The 24426-nt window shown below is 38.7% G+C and overlaps 2 protein-coding genes across 4 annotated transcripts in view; both read left to right on the plus strand.

Moving 5' to 3' along the window:
- Nucleotides 1–16093, plus strand: part of pnpla6 (patatin-like phospholipase domain containing 6) — a 36414-nt gene extending 20321 nt beyond the window's left edge. Inside the window, exons 27-37 of one of the 3 annotated variants that reach the window (XM_008412136.3) lie at nt 573–729; nt 876–992; nt 1654–1723; nt 6937–7053; nt 9690–9806; nt 11871–12019; nt 12151–12303; nt 12613–12732; nt 12858–12945; nt 13233–13378; nt 14550–16093. In XM_008412136.3, the coding sequence (XP_008410358.1) occupies nt 573–729; nt 876–992; nt 1654–1723; nt 6937–7053; nt 9690–9806; nt 11871–12019; nt 12151–12303; nt 12613–12732; nt 12858–12945; nt 13233–13378; nt 14550–14615 (1300 nt within the window). In that variant the 3' untranslated portion in view covers nt 14616–16093. The remainder of the gene's footprint in view (nt 1–572; nt 730–875; nt 993–1653; nt 1724–6936; nt 7054–9689; nt 9807–11870; nt 12020–12150; nt 12304–12612; nt 12733–12857; nt 12946–13232; nt 13379–14549) is intronic. The other 2 variants (XM_008412304.3, XM_008412223.3) reach the window with 2 other exon arrangements.
- Nucleotides 16094–16176: 83 nt separating this feature from the next.
- LOC103466375 (ependymin-like) lies at nt 16177–21681 on the plus strand. The gene is made up of 6 exons (XM_008412007.3): nt 16177–17590; nt 18327–18361; nt 18482–18616; nt 19742–19925; nt 20723–20810; nt 21029–21681. Exons 1-6 carry the CDS (start codon nt 17515–17517, stop codon nt 21177–21179), a joined length of 669 nt encoding a protein of 222 aa, XP_008410229.1. The 5' UTR covers nt 16177–17514; the 3' UTR covers nt 21180–21681.
- Nucleotides 21682–24426: the final 2745 nt, after the last annotated feature.

Raw genomic sequence — 24426 nt, forward strand, 5'->3', positions numbered from 1 at the left:
AGCATCAAACCATATCAAATGCTTTGTCCACTTAGTCACCCAGAGTTATTGCACGCGGCCGCGTGGAGATCTGAGAGACTCGTCCCTTAAAACTCGAGCAACCAAAACATTTTCTGTGATTCTTATTAAAAACACAACAGACACTAAATGGAAGCGCTACTAAAGCCACATTAGTAACATTAAATGAAATCTTCTATTTGTTGAGTTGAGCATGCAGCGGGTTTAACTCATACAGGGCCGGTCCAAGGCTGTATGGGGCCTGGAGCAGAATTTGACTTGGGGGCCCCTTTTGCTGCTATAAACATCAGCACCTCTAACAGCTTCTGGGTTAGATTTAGTAAAATCTGGGAGAGTGGAGTAGTTTAATTGGCCAACCTAAAAGCAATCATTTATAATTGCAGTTTACTAATTTGTATTTGTAAACAAATAGCTCAAACTCAAAGACTAAACTCACAGAATCAGAATTTTTAGTGCATATCTAGTTAATCAACGATTATTTTGTGCAAATAATGTGAAAGTTCACTTCATCACATGCTCATAGACTCCCACATCCTGCACATTTTGTCCTGCAGAGGCTGCTCACATGTGGGGGTGATTAAAGCCATGGAGGAAGCTGGGATTCCCATCGACATCGTGGGCGGCACGTCCATCGGCTCGTTCATCGGAGCGCTGTATGCCGAGGAAAGGACCGCCGTTCGGACCAAACAGAGAGCCAGAGAATGGTCCAAGGTTCGGTGCAATCCGTTGTTGTGTCCATTCTTGGTCCATTTTCTTATACGTAGTGGCTAGTTTACATGTAACACGTCACCAAGAAGCACTAATGTGTCTGAGCGATGGAACAGAAGTTGATGTGTCTTTGCTTTTTGGTTTAACAGTCGATGAATTCAGTATTTAAAACGGTCCTGGACCTCACCTATCCCATCACCTCCATGTTCTCTGGTTCGGCCTTCAACACCAGCATCTATAATGTGTTTGAGGACAAGCAAATTGAGGTAAGAGATGTTTTTTTTAATTCTCTAGCAAGACTTTTCATATGCAGTCGTTCCTGATAAATTTCCCCTTCGCTGGGTTTGTATGGGTGCTTGAAATCCTTAGAAATGCTTGAATTTCATTCTGCTGTTCTCAAGGTTTAGAAGGTTATTGATTTCTGTATAAAGTCATTGAAACTGTGTGGTTTTGGAATAAAGTGCAACCTAACATTTGATTGAAAGCCTAAATGTATTTACAGTTGAAACCAGATATTTAAAGATAATTTTAAAAAACACTTTTTTCAGTCTGTCTGAAGTTAAATCAAACAAAATTTCTCTTGTTTTAGGTCAGTTGCAATTAGCAAATATATTCCTCTTTGCTAAATGCCAGAGAACTTAGCAAGAGCATGTTTTTTTTAGGTCAGGCGTATACGTTATGTGTAATAGAGACATTTAATAGCAGTAATAAATTATATTATAAAACTGTGTTTAAACTGTCTTCTTTAATTCATTTGTGTTGTTTTTATCTCTAAAGTGATCCAGGGAAAGTTTGAAAACTTACCTTGAAAATGCTTTGAAAAGTGCTTAAATTTTGCTGTAGGAGAAAAGTACAAACCTTCATTCTGTTAATAGAGCAATATTGAAAAATACGGCAGCATTTAAAGACCCTGTCTTTAACCTTCAGGACCTGTGGCTCCCATACTTCAACGTCACCACGGACATCACGGCGTCGGCCATGCGCGTCCATCAGGACGGTGAGTCGCAGCCGGACTGAGTTGAGGGCGTTACAGAACCAGTGCAATGGCATGTCACTGCAGTCAGTCAACCATCAAAAACTACTTTGTACAAGTTTTGCATCTGCTGGTGTTAAATGTAAAAATAATAACAGTTTGAATAACCTGGAGCACAAAATGGACAAAAACCCGACTTTTAGACCGATTTGGCTTAATGATGGCAGAGATTTGCTTTCTGATTTGAGGTAAAGACTGAAGCTGCTGTGTTCATAACCTCCACTGAGGCCAAACACCTGCAGAAACACTTAGGGGAAGTAGAAATCACACCAATAAGAGTTCACTGGTTTTCAAGAAGAATGTTTTAAAAACTTTATCAATGCGTAAAATATTAGAAACGAATGTGACGGTGGCTTCTGGAAGGTCCAATGGAGATCTAAATGTTCACCAGGCCAGAAGGTCACCGTTTTGACCATCCTCCAGGCAGGTTAGCAGGAACGTTTGAAGATCAGCGTTGGGGACGAGTTGATGCCAGGAAGCTGCGGTCTCGCTTTCACTGACGATAATTAAGTTACTAGAGAGAGAGATTCACAAAACAATGTTCACAGCCTTATGATGCATGAAGACAGGCTGGGACTAAAAGTGAAAAGAAGTCACTTGAATGAGACTGCGAGGCTCTCTAGTTGTGAGGCTGACATGAAGTTAGGCTGGGCGATACAGTTTCAAAGTAAAATAAAAAGTTTTTAATACTAGATCCAATTTCTGATTTTAAGAATTTTTTTCCCCTCATCATTTTCTTTTCTAAAAAAGAAATTACAAATGACAGGACCTATTTTCAAAGAGTGGCTTTTGTTTCTATTATCCCTTCTGTGAGCTGTGAGGACATAGTCACAACAATAGCAGAAAAAAGACAAATGTATTTTGTTTTCCTCATGAGAAAAAAGCTTGGATATATTTTTGTTATTTTTTCTGTTGGAGTTCTTATAAAATTACTACTTCATTCCCCTGATATCACGACTTTATTCTGGTAATGTTAAGACTTTATTTTCATATTATTTCAAAATTTTTCTCACAATAAATCATACTGTTAGAAATAAAGTTTGTAGCATTATGACTTTAGATTTTATTTATTTATTTAATCTGAGCCTGATCCTTACATTTTGTCGTAATGAACTCAAAGTCCGGATAAATGGAAGCTGTGAAACGCGCTCTTCAAACAAGATGGCGACTTTAAGCTTGTTGGCATCACTCTGAACCATGGAAACCCACGGAGCAAAATGGTGGGGGGAATAAAAATCCAGATTATTCCAAGAATTTAATCTTCAAAAACCAAAAATTTGATAAAATCGATTTATCGCCCAGCTCTAGAAACTCCAAAATGTATCTTCCTTAAAAGATCATGATCAGCAGTGTAATATTGATTAATCGTTGGCCATTAACCAGTTTTCTTTCTCCATTTTCTTATTAATTCATTTTCCTAACTGCGATTCACCTCAGAGAACCTGAGGCACTTCGTCTCCAACCCTGACTTCCAAAGACTCGCCAGGTCTTGTTCAGGTTTCTCGTTAGCGTTTGGATGAAGTGGAGGTGGTGGACGTTAAATGTTCTCTCCATCAAACAATTTAACGGCAGACATCAAAGTCCAAAACGACTTTAATTCACATGTTCAACTGTTTGCGATTCTGCACGAATAATCCTCTAATTATGTTTGAATTAGCTTCAGCCGAAGAGTTAACCTGTTGTGTGCTGCGTTTTCTGAATGTGTAAAATCAAATCCAGCGCTCTTGACTTCCAGTTAACGTAACGCTAAGCTATCTTTTGCAGCGTGGTGCGTCACGTTGACATCTTGCTGCTTTAATTGCATTGTAGCTGCTGGTTTTATGGAGCTTTAGCGCTGTATTTGATGAGTTGGTAGTCCTGCAGGAATGCTGCTGATGTTTGCACCTTGGCATGTGTGTGGACTAACTGCTGAAGCAAAGCCTTTTCCTCTTTCATTGCTCCTGTTATGTGCTTCATCCTAGACTCTTTCTTCCTCTTCTTTTCTCACTTCCTCTACACGTCCCTTCTTTTCATAAAGTGCAAACGTTGGTTTTTATTATTATTATTTATGTTAGTGTAAATATGCCTCACTCTGTTAGCCTTTTAAAGCTTCTACCCAAGATATAACCTGTGTAGATGTTGATCCTAAATCACAAAAGTCCCCTGTTACGTCGGTGTCAACATGTAGGATCCAGAACACATCGCTTCTTAAATCTTTTCCATTCCCCCCCTTCAGTAACGTACTACGTTGTTTCTGTCCTATATTCACCTTCATCCTTTGCTTCCTGTAGTTTTTATTTGGTACCATTTCAGTACTCCAGGTTTGGGAAGGAAAAACTTACTGGGCAGCCATTTTAATGGCTGTCGCATAGAAAGCGACTTCCTTTTTTTTTCTTTGGCCGTATCCCGACGTCGAAGCTACAGAGATGGCACAAATGTTGCTAATTTCCCCATTAATCTCCTTTTTATGGAAAAATAATTACATCTCCAGTAGTTTAAAACCGATGGTCTCCTCACTCACTCTTTCTCTTCTCTTTTCTCTCTCTTGCCGTTGTCTGAGTGGTTCTTCCCACGTCACCCGTTTGATCCGGTCTCCTAACAACACTAATGCTATGTTAAGCTCAATTTTAAAGCACCAATCCTTCAGAAGCTGACGTTCTAAACCAGTTTCGTTGAGTAATTCTCAATCGTCAACCATTAAGTTTGACTGATACTAATCCAATCAAGCTTTTCTTTGTTTTTAGTTTATTTTTCAGTATTTGTCTGCCTATTTTTGGAGTCTTTAAAACAAATCTGGCTGCATTTGAAAATGTACAACTACAACAAGTTTGAATTAAAAATGTATATTTCTGTACACAAATGCTATACTTTGCTTCAAAACGTGCCAGACTTTCTTGAGGACTTTTCAAGTGATCTTGACACAGTGGTTTCCCAAGTATGGAAAGCCTTTAGTATCAAAAATCAAATATTAACATGTTGTAAATGGCGTGATGCGCTGTTTTTGCGTGGAAACATGTTGTGAATCTAAACATTTGGTGGTGTAAATAAAGCGCGATCACGTAAAAAAATGCACAGTGGCTTAAATAATGTGCAGTATACATATTTTGTCACATTTCATACATGTTTTATCATCCAGAGGATGTTTTATTTGTGCTCAGTTACTAGATTTTGGGGCATTTTACCCACCAGAAGAAAAACGCATCCCGCTATTCATGGTTCAGAACAGCATATTAGAAGTCTGCTTTTTGATGCTAATAGTTTGCCATACTCACGTTTCCATCCACATGAAAACATTTTTTCTAAAACAGGTTGTCAGTTTCACATGCGTCCACAAAGAACCATTAAAAAAAAAAAAGCATTCAGACACACAAAAACTCGAGGAACGGCCCAAAACGCAATTTCTTTAACTCCTCCAGACCTATAAGTGGTGCTAAACATGAAGTATGGGACATAAGGCTTCCACATGAGGTTAGTGGTAAACACAGTAAGGAAACAAAAAATGGTTAAGTCTGATTGATATGACACGTTTGGGGTTATAGATCAGGTTAGCAGTTGGGCTACATGATCATTTTCACTGTCCAGAAGAATACACAGGACAGAAATTTTCACTCTGGAACCCCTTTTGTTCCAAATCAGTTTAGTTTTCTCTAAAATGTCGTCTCTGTTTGAACACAGGATGAAAACCTTTGGAAAAATCTTTTTAGGGTTGGGCAAAAACAAAACAAAACATGTGGACAGGAACATGAAGCAGACAGTGAAAGAACGACAGTAAGGTTATAAAAGTAATACTTGAGAGCAGCTCAAAAACGAGGTCTATGTTTTGGCCATCCCAGTAGGAGGCTGATATACACTCATTATCGACATGAAAGTCGCTTGGGCCTTTTTAAAAGTGCGTTTAACTCGTTCCTGCATCGGATACCAACATAAAACTCGAATGAATTTTAAAAACAGGAACAAGTTTGAAGTTGATGCACAAAAAACTTCTGGCACTGTTCCATTTAAATATTTTAACACTTCTTCAATCGCAAATGGCATTGTTCATTTAAATACGATGGATTCCTACCACAAGTCTGACTTTTAATCCATACGACTGAGGTCTGGGCCATTGCTAACATGCTTTATATATTACTAAATCAGTTCTGATGTGTCCGTGGAAATCTCTGTCTAATTAGAAATACAAACTAAAAGGAGCATTTCTGTTTGAGAGCAACAGAAGAACCCCTAAGGCTTAAAGTATCATAGCTAGATGATCCCTGAATATGGACCCAGGGTGCCGTCTAAGAAAGAAACACCTGCTCCAAAGCAACACCTTCAGCTTTTAGAAGTTTTTTTTTCCTCCCACATGGACAAACGAAATCCCTTCTGGAAAAAAGTTTTGTTCTTGTATGAGAAAAAATTTGGTTTCAGTGACCAGAAATAAGTTCGGATGGAATCAGATTTTCCAACTTACGGACACTTGGAAAAACAAAACCACCATAAACCAAAAGTTCATTGAAAGTGGCAGTAATCTTCTGGATTGGTCCAGACCTCAAGCTTTTTGGAAATGTATAGATTATGTTTAAAAGCAAGTTCCAACCAACCTAAATGATCTCTCCTATGTCTGCTGATCTCAAGCCAGATTTGTGAAAAAGCTTGATGGAGGCTTATAAAGGAATGAGCTTTTTCTGCGGCTTGGTAAGGAACATTTACTCAAATGTCAGTGGAGGTGTATGTGTTTATTAGAGCCGGTGCGTGTGAATTTGACTATTCATATCAGACAAAATCCACGATAACTTCAAACTTGTGCACCTTCTTTTTGCTTTTAAAATTCAGGTTGTGTATCTTCTAACAAGGAACAGTTTAAATGCATTCTTAAAAGCCAATAAAGAAAGACTTTTATTACAATGATAAGTTGACCAACGTTGTATAAAGAGAACTGGGATGCCCCAAGACTTTTGCACATTACTGTAAGTAGACTTTAGTGAGAAAACATCCCGTTTCTTTCTGTTTCTTTTCTCCTTGGAGCCTCTTTAGCTTTTTGTCTCTGTGTCTCAAGCGTTTCTTCCTCTCCGTCTTTTGCCTTCTTCTCTATTCCTTTCACTGTCCTTCTCATTTTGTTTTCTTTTCCTCCTCCTGTTTTTTTTTCTTCTCCATCTGTGACGTGGAGTCCGGCTCATATTTGATGTGATCCTCCTTGTCCATCTCCATTTCCCCGACAGGTTGCGTCTGGCGCTATGTTAGAGCCAGCGCCTCCTACACCCCCTATTTACCTCCCCTGTGCGACCCCAAGGATGGCCACTTGCTTGTGGATGGTTGCTATGTTAACAATGTCCCAGGTCAGAGTTCAAACACCCACTCACCAAAAATCACCTCTGTCTCTCTCCCCACGGTCCCTGAATAGACGGTCAACCACTTGGCTACCCTCCTCTTTACTGTTATCCCAGTTCTCATTTGTAACTAACCCATCCTTGACCAGGTGGACATTGGGAGCCCATGGTTTGGAAGGAAATACTTTATAGATGTAGTTTAAGTATCCTGTTTTACATGTCCTATTCTAGATCCCACTGGCTTTGTTATACACCCACATAAGCCTTTCTGTTCTTAAATCAGTGTGTTGGACTATAATCCAGCTATGCAACATTTCCGAGATCTGAGATGCTCCCTGGGCATGTTTGAGCGTCTTATGCATGACCACGAAGTTTCTTTTTGTCCAAGACATTTGAGCTAAAATAATTTATTTTCCCTTGGAAGTTCATAATATGACACAAAAAAAATTGTCTGTGCTGGCTTTTTTTTTTTAGTATATATATATATATATTTTTTTTTTTCTACAATAAGTTGAGGGTTAATGAGTTGATTTTGACATGGAGATAGCGATTTGTTGCGAAACTCTTCACGCTCCTTGAACTTTTTCACATTTTAATGGCATTTTATGTGTTGGAGAAACACATAGATTAGTGCCGGGGAATAAATCAATGGCAACACATATGGAGATAGACGCGTATCGGTAGATAATGCATCCGATAGAATTTTCAATACTTTTACTGAACTCCAATCCAGAACCGCACAGCATTCTGGGTAATGTAGACAGATTGAAAGACTTTAGCCGCCCAACCTCTCACTGCCAGCTAGGCTAGGTTGGTGGGATCAACCAACTCACTCACTCTTTGGTTACCTAGCAACAACCTGCTCAGTAACGTGCGCAGCAGCAGTTTCAGGTTTGGCCACCGTGCCTCATAACCGCTTAAAAATAAACGACTGTGTGGAGTGAAAAATGTGGATAAAACAGGAAATGTCATATTACCAGTTTGGCTGGATATTTAAAACAAAAAAAACTAATCAATAAATGTTTAATATTGACTGATAAGAAATCCTTATCAGGATACCGTTTTTGCCACTTTGCCGAGCCATAACATGAATATAAACATTGGCCACAAATGTTCAGATTTTTACCCGATAAAATACTTTGAATTTCTTGGTTTTAACATTAATAAAATGTGAAAAAGTTTAAGGATAATGAATAGTGTTGCAACTCTGAAGTCTCATGAAACACCAAACCTTCATCGTGTGTTTTCTGTTGCTACGGATCGCTCTGCGTTTCGGAGGATCGAAGTGTTTCTGTCCACGTGGGCTGAACTGATGCCATCCCCCTCCTCCCCCCCGGGAGCGTGTCACTCTCCTGTTTTTACTTCAATCATCTCTACCTACAGGAACATGTTCAGCCTCTCCTGCTCAGCTCCTGTCCTTCTCCCTGGCTTTGCTTCCTTTTAATTTGCATGCCAGTTCTTGAAGATCAGCTGTAAATATGAGAATGTGTTCTGGATCCTGTTGTTGCACACTGTAAACCCTTATCTAAACCGAACAAAGCCCTTGAATCGAAATTTAAGCCGGTTGCCTCTCTATAGTCATGTTTTAGTAGGATAATCCCACCTTAGCAATCAGCATACTACATGCACAGCGGCACCCCTCGCTTTTCTCTGTGGTGCTCCTTATCCTTCCAACCCATGCAGCGTCTAGCCTTCTCTTGCCCCCTGCTGGCTCTGAGCTGTGCTGCAGGACTGAGTAGGCTGGTTGCTTCTCTGCCATGTTCACAGTATCAGACCTTGAAATGTTGTCCAGTCAACATCTGCTGCTGCTTTGTCAATAGAAACATTGCAAGTAAAGGAGCTTTGCTTCCATCTAGCTAGCTAGATATCTAGCTAGATTGATAACTAGATATATTGCTAGATGTATATTTGCTAGCTAGATATCTAAATATATCTAGATATTTAGATTTATATTTCTAGATATTTGGATATCTAGATATCTAAATAACTTTCTAGCTAGCTAAATATCTAGCTAGATTGATAACTAGTTGTATAGCTAGCAAGATATCTAAATATCTAGCTAGATACATTAAAATATTTGGATATCTAGATATCTATGTCTAAATATCTAATTTAATTAGATATCAAGCTAGTTATCTAGCTAGCTATACAGCTAAGTATCTATCTATCCAGCTACCTAGCTATCTAGTGAGCTAAATAGTTATGTAGCTACACAGCTGATTATCTAGCTAGTTACTAGCTAGATAATTAGTCAGCTAATTATCTAGCTATGTAGCTATCTATGTAGACATTTACAAAAGAAATAATTTCGCACAATTAGAAGCAATGAGGCACTGTTGATGGGACACCGTTTGGAGGTCTGTGATAGCCTCTGTGCTCTCTTGGGGGGTTGTTGCCATTTGCTTTATTACCTTTTGCATAAGTCTCACAGGGCTTCTGTGTCGGGTAATGAGGTTTGCAACAGAGTCTAAAGATGAGCAGCACGGCAGTCCCAGCATACGCGGGGATCAGCTGCCGCCCTCTGGCTGAGCTCCCTCTGCTGTTTGGGTTGCGGTCTGTGTCAGCACTAATCAAATAAGGTGTAGGAAACGTTATTGAGATGTTATCCCCCCCTTCCCCTTCCTTCCTCCTCCCTGGTGTGCCAGGCTCTCTGTGGCGCTATGTACGGGCGAGCATGACCCTCTCGGGGTACCTGCCGCCTCTCTGCGACCCCAAAGACGGCAACTTGCTAATGGACGGTGGCTACATCAACAACCTGCCAGGCAAGTACAGGTGGAGTCCCTCAGCCCCCAAAACGCTCCGTGCCTCTGAATGTCTGGCCAGCTCCAGGCGGGGGGGAGGTGGAGCGATGGATGGGGAAGCGCTGTATGAGGGGGAGCCGTATTAATCAATTTACTAATGTTTACCTGTAACGGTAAGTAAGGAGACAGGGTTAGATGAGGGTAGTCCAGTGGTGATGCTGAGTTTTCCCAGTCTAAAAAACATTAAACCAGTATACATTGTTACTTAACTCATCTAATCTCAAGTCAAATATTGATTTATTTTGAGTTAAGATAACAAATCTCATATTTTACAGAGATTCATTACACACACAGTGATATGTTTAAATCCAGTTTGTGTTCATTCTGTTGACTAAATGCGTAGAAATGAAATTCACTTTTTGAATTAAATAAATGAAATAAGGTTTTGATTATTCTTTTACGTACTGAAATGCACCTCTATGTAAAGTTAAGCCTAAAATTATTCATACCCCTGACAAATTTCATTTAAAAATTGAAGTGAGCTCAAATAAATAAATAAAAGGAAACTCGGTTGTGAAAATAAATGTAATTGATCTGTCCCCATTATTGCTCAGCAGATTTTTACAGTTTCTCATCTCCTGGGTTGAGATGAGAAGTGGTGACTCTTTGCCATCACCTTAATCTGTATCCCCCTTCTGATTAAGTCACTCCAAAATGTTATGATTACGCCCATTCAGAAGGAAATGTAGTTAAAATTGAATAGATTAATCTAAGCTTAAATCTGCCAGGGATATGAATAATTTAAGACCATAAAGGTGAATTTCTCAAATGCGTCTTCCGTCAGTTCAATTTTATTTCAGTTAAATAAATGATTGAATGTTTGCTGAATACAGCTCTGGTTTAAAGACGGGAAAAGTCAGCATTTTATTAAACTTGTAGCCATTGGTCCTGATATTGAAGTGGCTGAGAGGATTTTTGCCCCGTCAAGCAGCCTGGTGTGGATCAAGTAAACATTGGGTGGAGAATTTGCCTTCAGTCTTGCACTAAAAACAAAAAAAAATAACAAAGAATATTTGCTTTTATCTTGCACAGCACACCAGTTTGTCCTGACAAGAAAATCCAAAATTGTTAAGTTGGTATTTCTGATTTGTTGTTGGGCTGGGCGATTTCGTATGCTGTCATTATCTCATTTTAGATATTTCTCTTTTATTTATTTAAGACATCTATACGTTAACAAAAGGCATAACTGAGGAACTAAATTGGCTCATTTTGGCTTTATTATGACGCTCAATTTTAACTTGCGCCCAATCTGATTCCAAAAAAATAAGCAACCCCGATGCAAATCGCCCACCCCCACGTCTGTCTGTCATTTTGAAATTATGAAGTCAGTTTCTGTCAACTGTGGAAAACATAAACGTTATCTGTGTGTGTTGATACTGAGGGGAGGAACTTTGATTTATAAATAATTACATTTATCTCTTGAATGCATTTAAGGCAGCAGCATCTGGCCTCTATTGGACTCGGGTTAAATCCAGACGTGCTGCTCTAAGCTGTACATTGTACTGATTAAGACTCGCCAGAGGAAATAATCAGACGAAACACTAATATTTGGACATTTTGTCTCTGCGTTCTTCTGATAAGCCAGACAAAAGGCTTGAAGAAACCCCTTTAAATCAGTATCTTACATGTAATGAATTCAGCTGTTTTTTATTGTATTTCCTGGCTCATACTGAAGGTTGATTGTTTGGGGGTTTGCGGATAGACTTCCTGTTTCTGTCCTTAAAGTAATTCAACGCCACAAAAATGTTTATAGCCACAGAATTCTAAGACAGAGACAGAAAAGCCACAATTTAGACTCCATACCTTTCGAACTGGATATATGTAGTTTTCATCTAACAAATTGGCCATAAATAATCTGAAGTACATCAGCACAAACCCACATTTTTGTGGTTCAAGTCCATCCAGACTCTGTTCCGCCCTGAGTCGGCGTCCAAACAATCGAATCCACGAACACGCTGGTAACTTTGCTCTGCTTTTTTGCTGCTGGTTTTCGTTTTTCCGGGTTGATGTTAAACGTCCAAACAGCGGACATTGCGAGAAACGTGGGTACCAGGACGGTCATCGCCATTGATGTGGGCAGCCAGGACGAAACGGACCTCTGTAACTACGGCGACAGCCTGTCCGGCTGGTGGCTGCTCTGGAAGCGGATCAATCCCTGGGCAGAAAAAGTTAAGGTAAAGAACGGGATGGACTCGGAGTTTACAGCCTTTGAGGACTGTTTGCTGAAAAAAATAAATCTATGAAATCTACTAAAATTTCTGGAATACAATCACAATACTCCAGTTGGCTTAATTTCCTCCCTCAGGTGCCGGACATGGCGGAGATCCAGTCACGCTTGGCGTATGTGTCCTGTGTGCGGCAGCTGGAGGTGGTAAAGAAAAGTGCCTACTGCGAGTACATCAGACCCCCCATCGACCGCTTCAAGACCATGGACTTTGGCAAGTTTGATGAGATCTATGTGAGTGACGATTTATTCCTAGAGCACATTTAGAAGAGCAGGAGCTTCTTAAAGAGACAGAGACCCAAATTAAAGGCCGTAAATTGCAAAGTCAAATGTCTTTTAAATCACGTTTGATATTTTTATAACTGAAGGCAACACAGTCACTTGATTGTGACTTGATTGGAGGTGTAATACACACGCCTCCAAATTGAATATAAACTCAAGTACTTCTATCCTCCTAAAGTTCGGCCATGTTATATCACTAATTAGCTGGAGAAAAAACAAGTGTTTTCTAAAACTTTCAGCATTTTTGAACGTCTGTTGCAGGAGATCGGTTATCAGCACGCCAAGATGCTGTTCACCGGCTGGGCGCGGGGCGACATCATCAAGAACATGTTGAGGGATCACCGCTCAGCTGACTACAACGGCAGCAAGAGGACGGAGGATGTGAGCCCCGCTATAACACACACACACACACATCATGAACGCTGTTGGTTTCCTGTAGAACATACACGTTCACTACAACAGATGTGGATTTACAATATAAGGAGGAAAATCCTTTTGTCTCTCAGATCGACACGTGTCCCGGGGCTGACTTCACGGATCTTGCGGAGATCGTGTCCAGGATAGAGCCGGTGCAAAGCTACGTGGCTACAGAAGGTGAAACCTGCTTCCCAGAACGGAGGAAATGTCAGTTCTGCCCGTAGCGGCATGTTTCTGGAACAGACGTTGCTTTATTCGTGTGTTAGGGTTAGGAATCAATAAGATTTGGAGCCTCTTACTTGTTCTTTTTAGTATTAATACCAATTAAAGGGTCCAGGATACCAATTAAATTAGAATTTTCTGCTACTCTAAATGGCCCCTGCTACTAATACAGTAGGTGTTATTTATATTGTGGGCCCAGTTGAGTGACCTCTATAATGTGTGCCTTAAATCTCTGTGTCCAGCGGAGGAATCAGACTATCTGACGGAGTACGAGGAAGATGGGATGGACACTGTGAGAGAGGAAGAGGGGGATGAGGAAGAGCAAGAGCAAGAGGAAGCCGAGGACCAGTCCCCAGAAGAGTGGGGACAGAACGGCGTTTTCCAGACTGTGAGTCCTGATGAGAAATAAATAAAAGACACAAAAAAAACAAGAGGCTTGTGTCTGCTTCTGGTTTCTGGTTCATGTCTGAACAGTCAAATATTCTGTAGGTTATACAGGGTGTTAGACTCATTTATCTAAAATTAAGGCCTTGAATTATTTTCTTAAAAATGTAAGTAGGCTTTAAATACGTTAATCAAAGGTCTTAAGTCTTGTCGTGGTAAGAATATTTAATTTCATACATTCTTTTTAATCAGGCCAAAGTTTGAGCCGTGTGCAGACTTTCCTTCATTCACTGCGTTCTGTGACTCAAGCTGGTCACGGCCACCGTCAACAGGCTGAAAATACCTGCTAGCTAGCTGGCTAACAAAAAAGCCATTAGCCATCGTAGCACAAAGTTCCTACGACAACGAGCCACAAAAAGACCCCAGAAATTTCACAGTTTTGGTCACTTGCATGTCTCTTGTACATCTCTATCATGACATAGGTCTTAAATTTTATTCATGATTGTCTTTAAAAGTCTTAAATTTGAGTTGCTGACCCCTTCATTTACCCTCTTATAGAATGAATCCACATAAAGTCTTATTGAAAAATACTAAAGCTACTTTATAACTTTCTCTTCATCACGTTTCGCGTACTTGGCTTCCACTAAGTTAATTTTTCTTGATGAACTCTAAAGCAGTGACTCGTTTGGCGGTTTTGTAAACTTCTAGTTGAGTAAAGTTTGACTTCTCTGTTGAAGTTTTGGTTAGTGACAGCTTGGTGACAACATTTTACCCAGCAGTTCAGTTTCCTCTCATGTTCTCCACCTGGGATGCAGTGCAGCAAATGACGTGTTTTACCCAGAATGTGTCGCTGTTTAAAATCTAACGATGTCTTGTTACCATGTTCAACTAGGCAACATCAGCGACAATAAAACTGAAACCATTGAGTGAAAGATCTGTTTCAAAGAATAACTTCTATGTTATGTTGGAACGCGTAAAGAAAACATACAGAACATTTTTAAATATGAGTTGGAATATGACTATTCAATATTCAAGCTGCAAAGCTTGAATATTTAGGGTAATATCAAAAGCATCGCCTCCTTTAGGGCCCTGGTTTTCAGAAAAAAATTATTGAAGCAGAAAGAGGCCTCGAGTGTCACACTTTAACCTTAAAATGACTTTTTTCTGCTCTGCAGGATGAGGAGAAATCTGTGAGGCAACGGCGGAAACCTGCCAGCGACTCGAACGCTACAGACTGCTGACAGAAGGCCCTGGACCAGCAGAGGACAAAATGGAGGGTCAGACGAACGAGGGGCCATAAACTCTTGACTTAAGACTTGAAATGTGGATGCCACACTCAACATCTGAAATTTCTGCAACGTCGGAGCAATGTTTTTTTTAGGGAGTTTTCTTTGTTTTTCTTTTTGACCACCTTCAAGAACCAGTTTTGTTCTTATTGTGTCGCATTTGCTTTAATCTCTGCGGTCCTAAATGTAAGCAGTTTCTCCTCTTACAGACACTAAGCTGAACTCAATTTATACCACTAGACAAGCTCTCTAAATTTGACTTTAACAGTTATAATTTCTAGAAAAATATGTTTGATTCGACAAAGCGTCTCTCCATTGAGGGTTTGTCTTATTTCACGGTCCTCATTTGCTTTTGCCCGTTCGCTTGTGTGCGTTTTACTCGTGCCACGGTCATTTTTATTTCAGATTGGAAAAGCTTCAATTAGCTTGTTACCAAGACAGCGCTAGGAAAACACTCTGTTGGACAGGCAGAGTGTAAAGGTAAATGTATAACAATCAGGTAGGGTTTATGGTGAATAAAATAAAGCAGCATTTTATTTCACAGGAAAAACGAAACACAACTTGTGTATTTTGAATTCAGCAGAGCAAGGTGAACTAACGGTGCTTTTTCTAGTCTAGATCCGTTGTGAGGAAGCGATCGGAACAGACAAACGCGACTAGATTCTGAGCGACCATTTGTAGGAGTCGGAAACTGTTTCACTTTAGAGATCATGTCGGAATGCGTTAAAGCCTTTTCAACCACACTTCACTGCGGTCAGTGAGCGCGACTGCGGCACATTTGTTGGACTCGCTTCACTACACAAACAAGCTTGTTGGTTCTGTTTGCACAATGTCTGCGCTCAGGGTTTCTGCGTATAACTTGACGTTCACGGGGAAAAAGTAAAAAAAAAATTTAAAAAAAAAGTTGAACAGGGTTTGTTTTTTCAGCTTGATTCTCCAATCGGGTGCACACACACACACACACACTAAAAAAATGTCCCCAAATCTACTGTAAATATTTATTTGAGAACAAAAAATACGCAGAAATCCCGAGTCATCTCAGTGATACTTCTGTTAGAAACTGTAACAAGATTATAACATGTTTAATAACGTCGGTATTCATACATGTATATGGAAGGGATTTTGTAAGTTGACACTTTGCTGCATAACAGGAAACCTAAACCAAAAATAATAAGTTGTTCTCTAAACATCTCTTCTGTTTGTTTCAGCATTTGCTGGTCTGTTTTGTTTTTTTTATTAATTCTATTTATTTTTTAATTTATGCGTCTACCACTGGCTTTGCGATTTAACGAAAGGCGGTCAAGTGTTATTTTAATTAACATGGCTTCAGCTTTTTGCACTGAAATGTCTGATGTACTTTTTGCTAGGACAAGGATTACAAAGAGGTTGTAATTTATGATGCATATTGGGAAATAAACATTACATTTACCCTGGCCTGTTTGAAGTTATCTTAAATCGCTTTGTTTAAATGGTGATAAAATGCATTTCAGTTCGTTGGTCAGTTGTGGAGGTCGATGTTTGCTTTTCGACACGTGCGGCTGAAATTCTCCACACATTGTGCAGTTTGTTTTATTTATTTTTTTGTCACATTGGTGCATTTCTCAGAATTTAAATTTCAGAAACCAGTTGTTCAATCTTCATATTGCGACACTTTTGCATATCAAAAAAGCAATTCAGCCTCAGGATACTACAAATTTGAAAATGTAAGCTGAGAACACCTGCCCAGTACCTCTCCTTGCATCTTAAGTCAAGTTAATTCATATTTTACATTTTTAGCAAATTCGGTAGTTCAAAGTCCTGAACACGATTAAAACACATGATAAAAGGAAATATTCCAAGGTAGTGGCAGAATAAAGAGACATCATGAAAACTGTGATCTACTTTCCAGATATTTCTCCATCAAAGGTAATTCTAAACAAGTGGGGTTTCATCTTTGATTTAACAGCCCTTAGAGTTTCAGCAATTTTGCAGTTTTCTGGAAGTTTGTTCCAGTTTAAAATGCTCCTTCTCCATGTTTGCATCCGTCTCTGGGGGTTGCATCTTTAAGAACGAGTATGTTCACACATTGAAAACACTTGACAATAAAACACACATTTCATATTTTCTCATCATGATTACTTTGTTAGTTTGTGTATGAAGTTTTGTCTGTGGGAATCCGTCTGTTCCTACCATCCAAAAAAAAGCTTCTGTTATGATTATGAAAGCTTTGGAAACTCATGGCTCCGTCAAAAAAGAAGAAAAAAAAAAACGTGGGTTGTTGTTTGAACAGTGGAGGAGAGGATAAAACACGCTGAACTTGGGAACATTCCCATCTGCAGATAAAACAAAAAACACTCCTGGCAACTGCCATGTGATGCTGATAAATCAATTTCACACATTTTTTTTTAAAAAATGCTCCAAATGCATCAAAATATACTTGGCTGCTTGTGCAGAGTTAAATTATCGTATCTTATGATGAATAACAAGACTCGTGGCGTCTTGAGAAACTTTCACAGCTCGTGAATGTTTCATATTTTTTCCATTAGTGCCGAAATGTCCATTGTTTATTTTATTAGCCCAGCCCTCCTAGCATCCTGCATCACTACTCCAACATACCAGAATCAAATGGCTGAATTCCCTCATCAGCATTTAGTCGTTCAACTCTGTAGACATGATAACGCGCCATTTTTTTAGTGAGCTCAAATAGCCTCTAACCAAATTAAACGTTCTTATCTGAAGACTGTGGAACAAAAAACAAGCTAGCTATTAGCAGAACATGTGAACAGAGTCAGCTGAGTGCGGCTATATAAGGAGGACTGTGTTTGGACTTTCCTCAAGGCGCCTACAGGTTGTCCTGCTCCAGAAATTTCTCAATATGAACTCCGTCTGTGTGCTGTCCTGCTTCAGCCTGGTGCTGGTAGCTGCTTCCGGTCAGGCACCAAAACCCTGCGGTGAGTGTTTCTGGGAAATGTTTTGGATTCTTTTCCATTTGGAGTCTGTCGCCGTAGTTTATAGACAAAACGAGGAAAACGTGTTTAGGTTATTTCTGTTTCCCCCACCTATATATATATATATATATATATATATATATTTTTTTTTTTTTTTTTTTTTTTTACATTTTATATTTTTACATATTTGTCATTACATATTTGTTAAAATTATGATTATGTTGTGATAAGATACATAATCTGTAAACAAAAAATGGAGCTTCCATTTCTTTTCCCAGTGCTCCCAGTACTAAGAGCAGAAACAACCAATCAGAGCCAGAAGGAGGGACTTAGCATTGTCAATCACTCTTGTGTTCAACCTCTACCCCTTGGTCTCTGCTATGCTACAGCTGGTTCACTACAGCCACAAATGCTAACACTAGTTAGCATAGCTACCGATGATGACACATAGGCGGGTCTTCTGTAGGTAATTTTTTTCTGAGCCATTAGTGAGTTGATTGACAGCGCTAAGACACTCCTCCTGGCTGTGATTGGTTGTTTTTGACCAGAGCGATGCATTTTTGTAGCTCAGTAATCATTTGGAGGAGCCTCACACCTAATTGTCACAACATCATGACGGTTTTAATAAACATTGAAAAAAAAAAAACATTTTCATAAGCTGTGTAAAACATAGTGTTACATTTTTAAATGGATTTGGATTAAGAGCATTTCTCAGTTATTTTAATTTGCTTTTCCATAGGTGCTCCAGAACTGTTGACTGGTGGCGTTTCTGTGGTGCGTTCACTGACTTCTCGTACCCCTTTAAAGATTTTTCCTGCTGGACTCTCATCTAGATTGAAACCTTGGATCTCGGAGTCCTTACTCGCGTTCTTAACATTTGAATCTCTTCACCAGATAACCGCCAGTGGACTAATGATGACATCAGGAACAGTCGCCTACGACGCTCTGGGACAGAGGCTGCGGGCCAGACACTATGGCAACTTCGGGAATCTTACCGTGGCAGTGGATGAGCTGATGCTCTACAACCAGGTTGGACACATCAGTTATACTGACCTTTCATCTGGAGGAACCCGTCCCACAGATTTATTTTTTCTGAATTTATTTTCTTTCTTTTAGAGATCTTCAGCGTTTCCATCAGACCACAAAGATTTTTTTTTCAATTAAACTTTTGAATTGGAAATATATTTTCTTTAAACCTGAGATATGTTGGGGGTTTTTTCCAGTTGTATGTTACTATTTTAAAACAACTTTTTGATTGGCACAGAGAAACACAAATTAGGTTTTATGCGATTAATGATTAACTCATGCTGAGTATAATATGCATGAAAAAAAACATTCATTTTTTTTGTCTCGTTCCCTGACCTGCAGAAACATGTTTTATTACAGAAAAATGGCACCAGTACATTTATAATGTTTATTCTTTGTTAAACAACTAAAGCAAAAATGAAAATATTTAGGCAGGGATAAAGACTGATAAACTGCTGTCCTTGTCAATTTTTACTTAAATTGATAAGGCAATTTAAGTAAAAATCATAGCAAATTTCATTATTTTCATCCCAAATCTATCAACAATCTGTTTTTGAAATAAATTATTTTACTCAGTGAATTCTAAATGTGTTCTTTAAAATGATAAGAACAGATGCAGGGTTTCCCCAGAAAAGCCCGGTGGTCAACCGTGTTTTTGTAGATGTTAGGTTGGCAGGAAATGTAAAAATATTACTGGGTAATTATAAATGTTACGGGAGGACATTGCCAGTGAAATGCTATTTAAACCCGCAACTATATAGTCTTACAAACAACAAATAAAAACTAGACATATTAAATTTCTGAAGCGTTCTGACACTTAACTAATAATACATCCATGCAAGCCAGCAAGATTGCACAGCTGGACTTGCTCTTGGTAAGAATCAGGATCACATCCGTGCAGTACTGACATGGTTCACCGCCAGAGTGCAACAGCTGATCTGGTTCACCACTACAGTACAGTGGCTGAACCCCATCCACAGTGAAATTCAGTCCAAGACTGACGACTATAAGTTCGCATGTGTGGTTCTCACTCATGCTGCGAAATAAAAAAAACATAAACCACAATTGTTTTTTTTTTCTAGAAAATGTTCAACCTTTTTTGATGACTGCCTGCATCTGTTCTTTCAGGAGGTCATGTATGAAATCAACTGGAGCGCTCAGAAGTGCAGGAAGTTTCCTCTGGATACCTACTTCATGCCCATGCATGTTCCTGAAGATGCTTTGCTGCTCGGTCAGACGTTCCTGGGCTCCAGCTCCTCTTGGGGCATGGGTCTGCTGACCAACACCTGGGTGGGACAATTTCCCAATAACGGTGAGAATGAACCCTGACCTGTGACACGTGAGTCGATTCAGTTTCTACAAGGACTGTGTGTCAAATTAATTTGGGAGCTGTAAGGAAGTGAACAACGTTTTATGATATTATCATTTATTACGATCATTTTTTTAAGTTAATATGAAGCCAACCTGGACATGTGTGAAACATTCAGATCCCCTCTTGTTGAGTCATAAATTTACAATTACATTTGACCTCAAATGAACTCATTGGCCACGTTTCTAGTCCAAAACGTGTGTTGACGCAAAATAATACAAAAACTCTTTTAATTTTTGCCAATCTAAATGGTGTACCACAAACCTTTTGAATAGTTTTCTGTGGACTGATGAGACAAAGGCTCACCGTCTTGAAAGGTGTGTGTACATGTAGTATAAATCTAACCTTATTCATAAAAAGAAAATTATTCCCTCTATCAAACAGGGTGGTAGCAGCCTGGTGGTCAGGACTCGGATGATATGCCCGAATTAAAATAAAAGATTGTAACATATCTGGTTTGTGCCTTTAAGCCGAAGCACACTCGGGTTATGCAGCAGAACAATGACATGAAGCACACCAGCAAGTCCACCTCTGAATTATAAAAAAAACTTTATTTGGGGGTGGCCAGTTAAAGTCCAAACTTAAATCCAATTCAGAAACTGTGGCCTGACCATAAACTCGCTGGCAATGCTCAAAAACCCCTCCAATATGGCTGCATATTGGCTTGACAACACAAGCTCTCATTGAACTAACGTAATTTTTGGATGCAACGTATAAACTCGTGTTTCATGTTTGTGCAGACACGTATTTATCCACCTTCACTGAGATCGGCTGCCTCCCTGTGACTTTGACACACTACTCTCCAAAAACAGGATGGACCACCATCAGGTTGGACAAACACAACAACCACCTCAATGCAGAACATCAACACATCTATTTTTCCTACCAAAATAAAGTAACATTGCAGTAAGAGATTAGTGGTTTTAAAAAAAGAAAATCCCACAGAAATCTATCTTTAGATAATAGTTAATAGACAAAGTGTAAAAGATCTAAATAAATTTTGTTAAGGCAAAATTAACTAATGTTTTTTTTCATTTCTGTTTCAGCACCTACAACTGGGTGATTGGGTTGTCTAATCCAGAGGATTTCTTCCCTCCTCCTTTCTGTTACGAAGCAAAAATGGAGAAATTTGTCAAGCCGCAAAACTTCTTCTCTGCCATGGGGTCCCTGGCCACGACGGTGCAGTCTATGAAGTGAGCAGCAGGATCTTCTTAAAAGTTTCAGATTATGTTTTCCTGATTGCTGACGCTGTCTAGGAAATGCTACCAATAAAAACGTTCAAATAGAAATCAAATGAAACACAATTTATGGTGTTTTTACTGGTTTTCACTCGAAAAAGATGGCTGAAAACGAGTATTAATTTATGAGAAAACGTCAGATGGACAAAATATGTTTGTAAAACAGGAATATCAGTATAACAGGAAGAAATGTGGTGACTTTTCGGTGACCCACGCCAAAGCAGTCAGTTTGCAGTTAGTTCTGGGCGTATCAATCTAAATATCGATACTATTGATACCAAGGTGAGTACTGGTATTGTAATGAGATTGATATTTCTGTCTGCAGTTTCTCTAATTTATGTCCACATCACAGAGTTTATGCAGGAATTAAAATGCCAAATATCAATACATTTTCAATATTAGCAGGATTGTATACCTTTGTAGAGTTTGACAATTTTAATAGGGCTAAATATGATTTGTGTTAAAAATAGTACTCCTACTTAGGTTGTATCCAGACTACAGTTAGCAACTTAGTTAATAAACAGTTGTGTGTAGTACAGGTGAAAAGTGAACTATTTTATTTATTTTCTTCTACATTGCTATGTTGTAGTTGACTAAAAAACACAGTTATTTGCCAAAACTCTTTGCCCTGTATTTGATCATAATCATGACTAAGTGAAGTCCAGTCATTACATTATTCAGTGATAATGACATTTCAAGATAAAATGATCAGTACTGGTATCGGTTTCGGATCCGATACTGGTCTCGATATTAGTATCGGTGATACTTTCCTTGTATTTATACAGCATAAAATCTATACCAAAACAGTTAGCCACGCTAACAGTTAGCCACGCTAACAGTTAGCCACGCTAACTAGCTAACTGATTGAAGAAGGCAAAGTTTTGCAGGTGATGTTTTTGCTGTTGAATTTAAAAGAAAAAAATTCTTATACATAATTGCACAGTTTTATAAATTCAATTTCTGAACAGTGATTCCCATGAGACTGTATTTCTTCCACACATTAATAACTGAGCAACGGTTCGTCGCACATTACCTCTCGGCCTTGAAGATTTGTGAGTCGTCTTCTTCTAATCATCGTCTGTTTGGTCAGAGGCGTCCGTCTGTCTTCGCTGTCTAAAATTACTCATCTGCCTGGTGTGATTAACGCGATGTGAGTCTGCTCTGGAAGCATCAGCTGCAATAATAGCATTGCCACTCCAATTATCAGACTAATCGTTCTCTGAGCGCGCTGGCTCTGCGGCTGTGTAGGAGAGGAGACACAATTTACTGTACCTGAGCATTAGTGAGGGAGACACTGAAACCATGGTTGTTAATTTTCACACTGAATACATTTACAGGCCTCTATTTCAACATAGATTCTATAAATATTGAAACACCAACTTCAGCCAGAGTGAATCTACCACAAACTTTTGAAATCAACTTATCTCCTCGAGGCTGTGGAAATCTTTTTCTTACATATTTTTTACCCTCCACTCAACTTTACAGTAACAGTTTTGACTTCCAGTGGTGTTTAGATTTTACTGGTCTGCAATAGTTTACATCAGATGCATCATTGTATAGGGATTTGTTTTTACCATTTCAAAAGGTGATTAGGCAAATTTCTTTCTGTTAATTTTGGCCCAACTTTAAATATCTGGGAAAACAATTTTGCCCTAACAGTTTTAACATGTTCATGTCAAGATATTTATAGATATATTTTATTTATCTAAGCAAAAGCACATTGATTGCTTAAAAAAACAAAACATATGTGTAAGCCTCACTCTTCAGCTACCAAATGAAAAAAAGTATTATTCTTTTATAAAACAGAAATAAAAGGATGAATTAAACAATGTCTATGTTAGGCTTGCTTGAAATAGACACTTTGTTTTTGGCAGCTGAGTTAGTAAAAGCCTGAAATAATAAAAGTGATCTGCTTTCGTTTAAAAGATTAACCAAACAAAGTATTTTCAGGCAACAAATGATCAGTAATAGTTTTATGTAAAACTGTATTACCTACTGTCAGTCAGCAGGGGGCGGCAGTGTTGTTCTCTACCTTCTTCTTCATGGTCAACGTGTAGCTCGCTTCATCTCAACCAGACTGCACTTTCAGTTAAAAACAAACCTTATTTTATTTAATAATCTCTTTTTCTAAATGCACTTTATGTACAGCTGTTTATTTTATTATTGGTGTTAGATTAGTGTAATCTTTCCTTAAAATTTAATTGGAAAAGGATGAATGTCTTCCAAAAAGAAACGAAATGATGTTAAATGCTTTGATCAAAGGTCGAGATTGAAAATTCAGTGTGATAAGCTAAGTGTGCTTTTAAACCTTTTACAAATATTTTTTGTAGAAAGCATCCTGCCATGAACATGTCACTATTGCTAAAAAGAGTATTATTGTTAAGTGAAAAAATGCAACACAAATTTGAAACTTGCTGCCAAGGCTAATTATGCAGAAATCTGTTTTTCATCATTTGTATTCGCTTTTTTGTTCTTTTGTTTTTTTCTTTTTTTGTAAGAAAGTATAATTGAAACCTCGAAACATAAATTATCTTGTGAAATGTGCCTGTCACTGGGAATACACCACTGCAAAATGATAACCAAAACAAGAATGTTTCTTTTAATGAAACAGACGATGCATTATTTACAAATCAAGACAAACTGAACATATCCCAATAATTACTCAAAACGTAACGTAGAAAACACCCAAAGTGTGAAAACACCCTTGTCCGCCATGCAGTCCCAGAACCAGTAAAAATGTGCGCGGCGTCCTGGGGAAGATTTTTGACTGTGCGCACCTGCTGGGAGAGGGAAATGGCAGAGGTGACTTTTCACAAGAACGAACTGACCTGTCATGTTTCACTTCCTTCATCTGCTCTCATCTTATGTATTTATAGTGTAAACAGTCATTTAATTTGATACTGAAAAGTTAGATGATCAATTTGACCTTATAGCAGAAAATGACAAGATGTTAAAGAAGCCACACCCAAACCAAACTCCTGCATTCAATCAAAATAAAATGAACTGAAACCCAGATGCTGCCTTTAACAGTGACATCAAATCATCATTAAATATAAATGTAACAATGATTCACTGTTACACTTATCCACACATGCAAGAAAATCAAAGCAAGTTTGATCACAAATGATGCTGAGTAAAGGTTTCAGATAGTAAAGGCAACATATATTGAGCATATTTATACAAAAGCCTTTTTTAGTAATAACAAT

This window comes from Poecilia reticulata, chromosome 1 (assembly GCF_904066995.2).
Source record: "Poecilia reticulata chromosome 1, P_reticulata-male-v2, whole genome shotgun sequence".
Lineage (NCBI taxonomy): Eukaryota > Metazoa > Chordata > Actinopteri > Cyprinodontiformes > Poeciliidae > Poecilia > Poecilia reticulata.

Excerpts from the sequence above, each read along its gene's own strand:
- LOC103466375 (XM_008412007.3), top strand. The coding sequence starts at position 17,515 with ATGAACTCCGTCTGTGTGCTGTCCTGCTTCAGCCTGGTGCTGGTAGCT. Across the intron at positions 17,591-18,326 it reads TCAGGCACCAAAACCCTGCG|GTGCTCCAGAACTGTTGACT; the intron begins GTGAGTGTTTCT and ends GCTTTTCCATAG. Across the intron at positions 18,362-18,481 it reads TGACTGGTGGCGTTTCTGTG|ATAACCGCCAGTGGACTAAT; the intron begins GTGCGTTCACTG and ends TCTCTTCACCAG.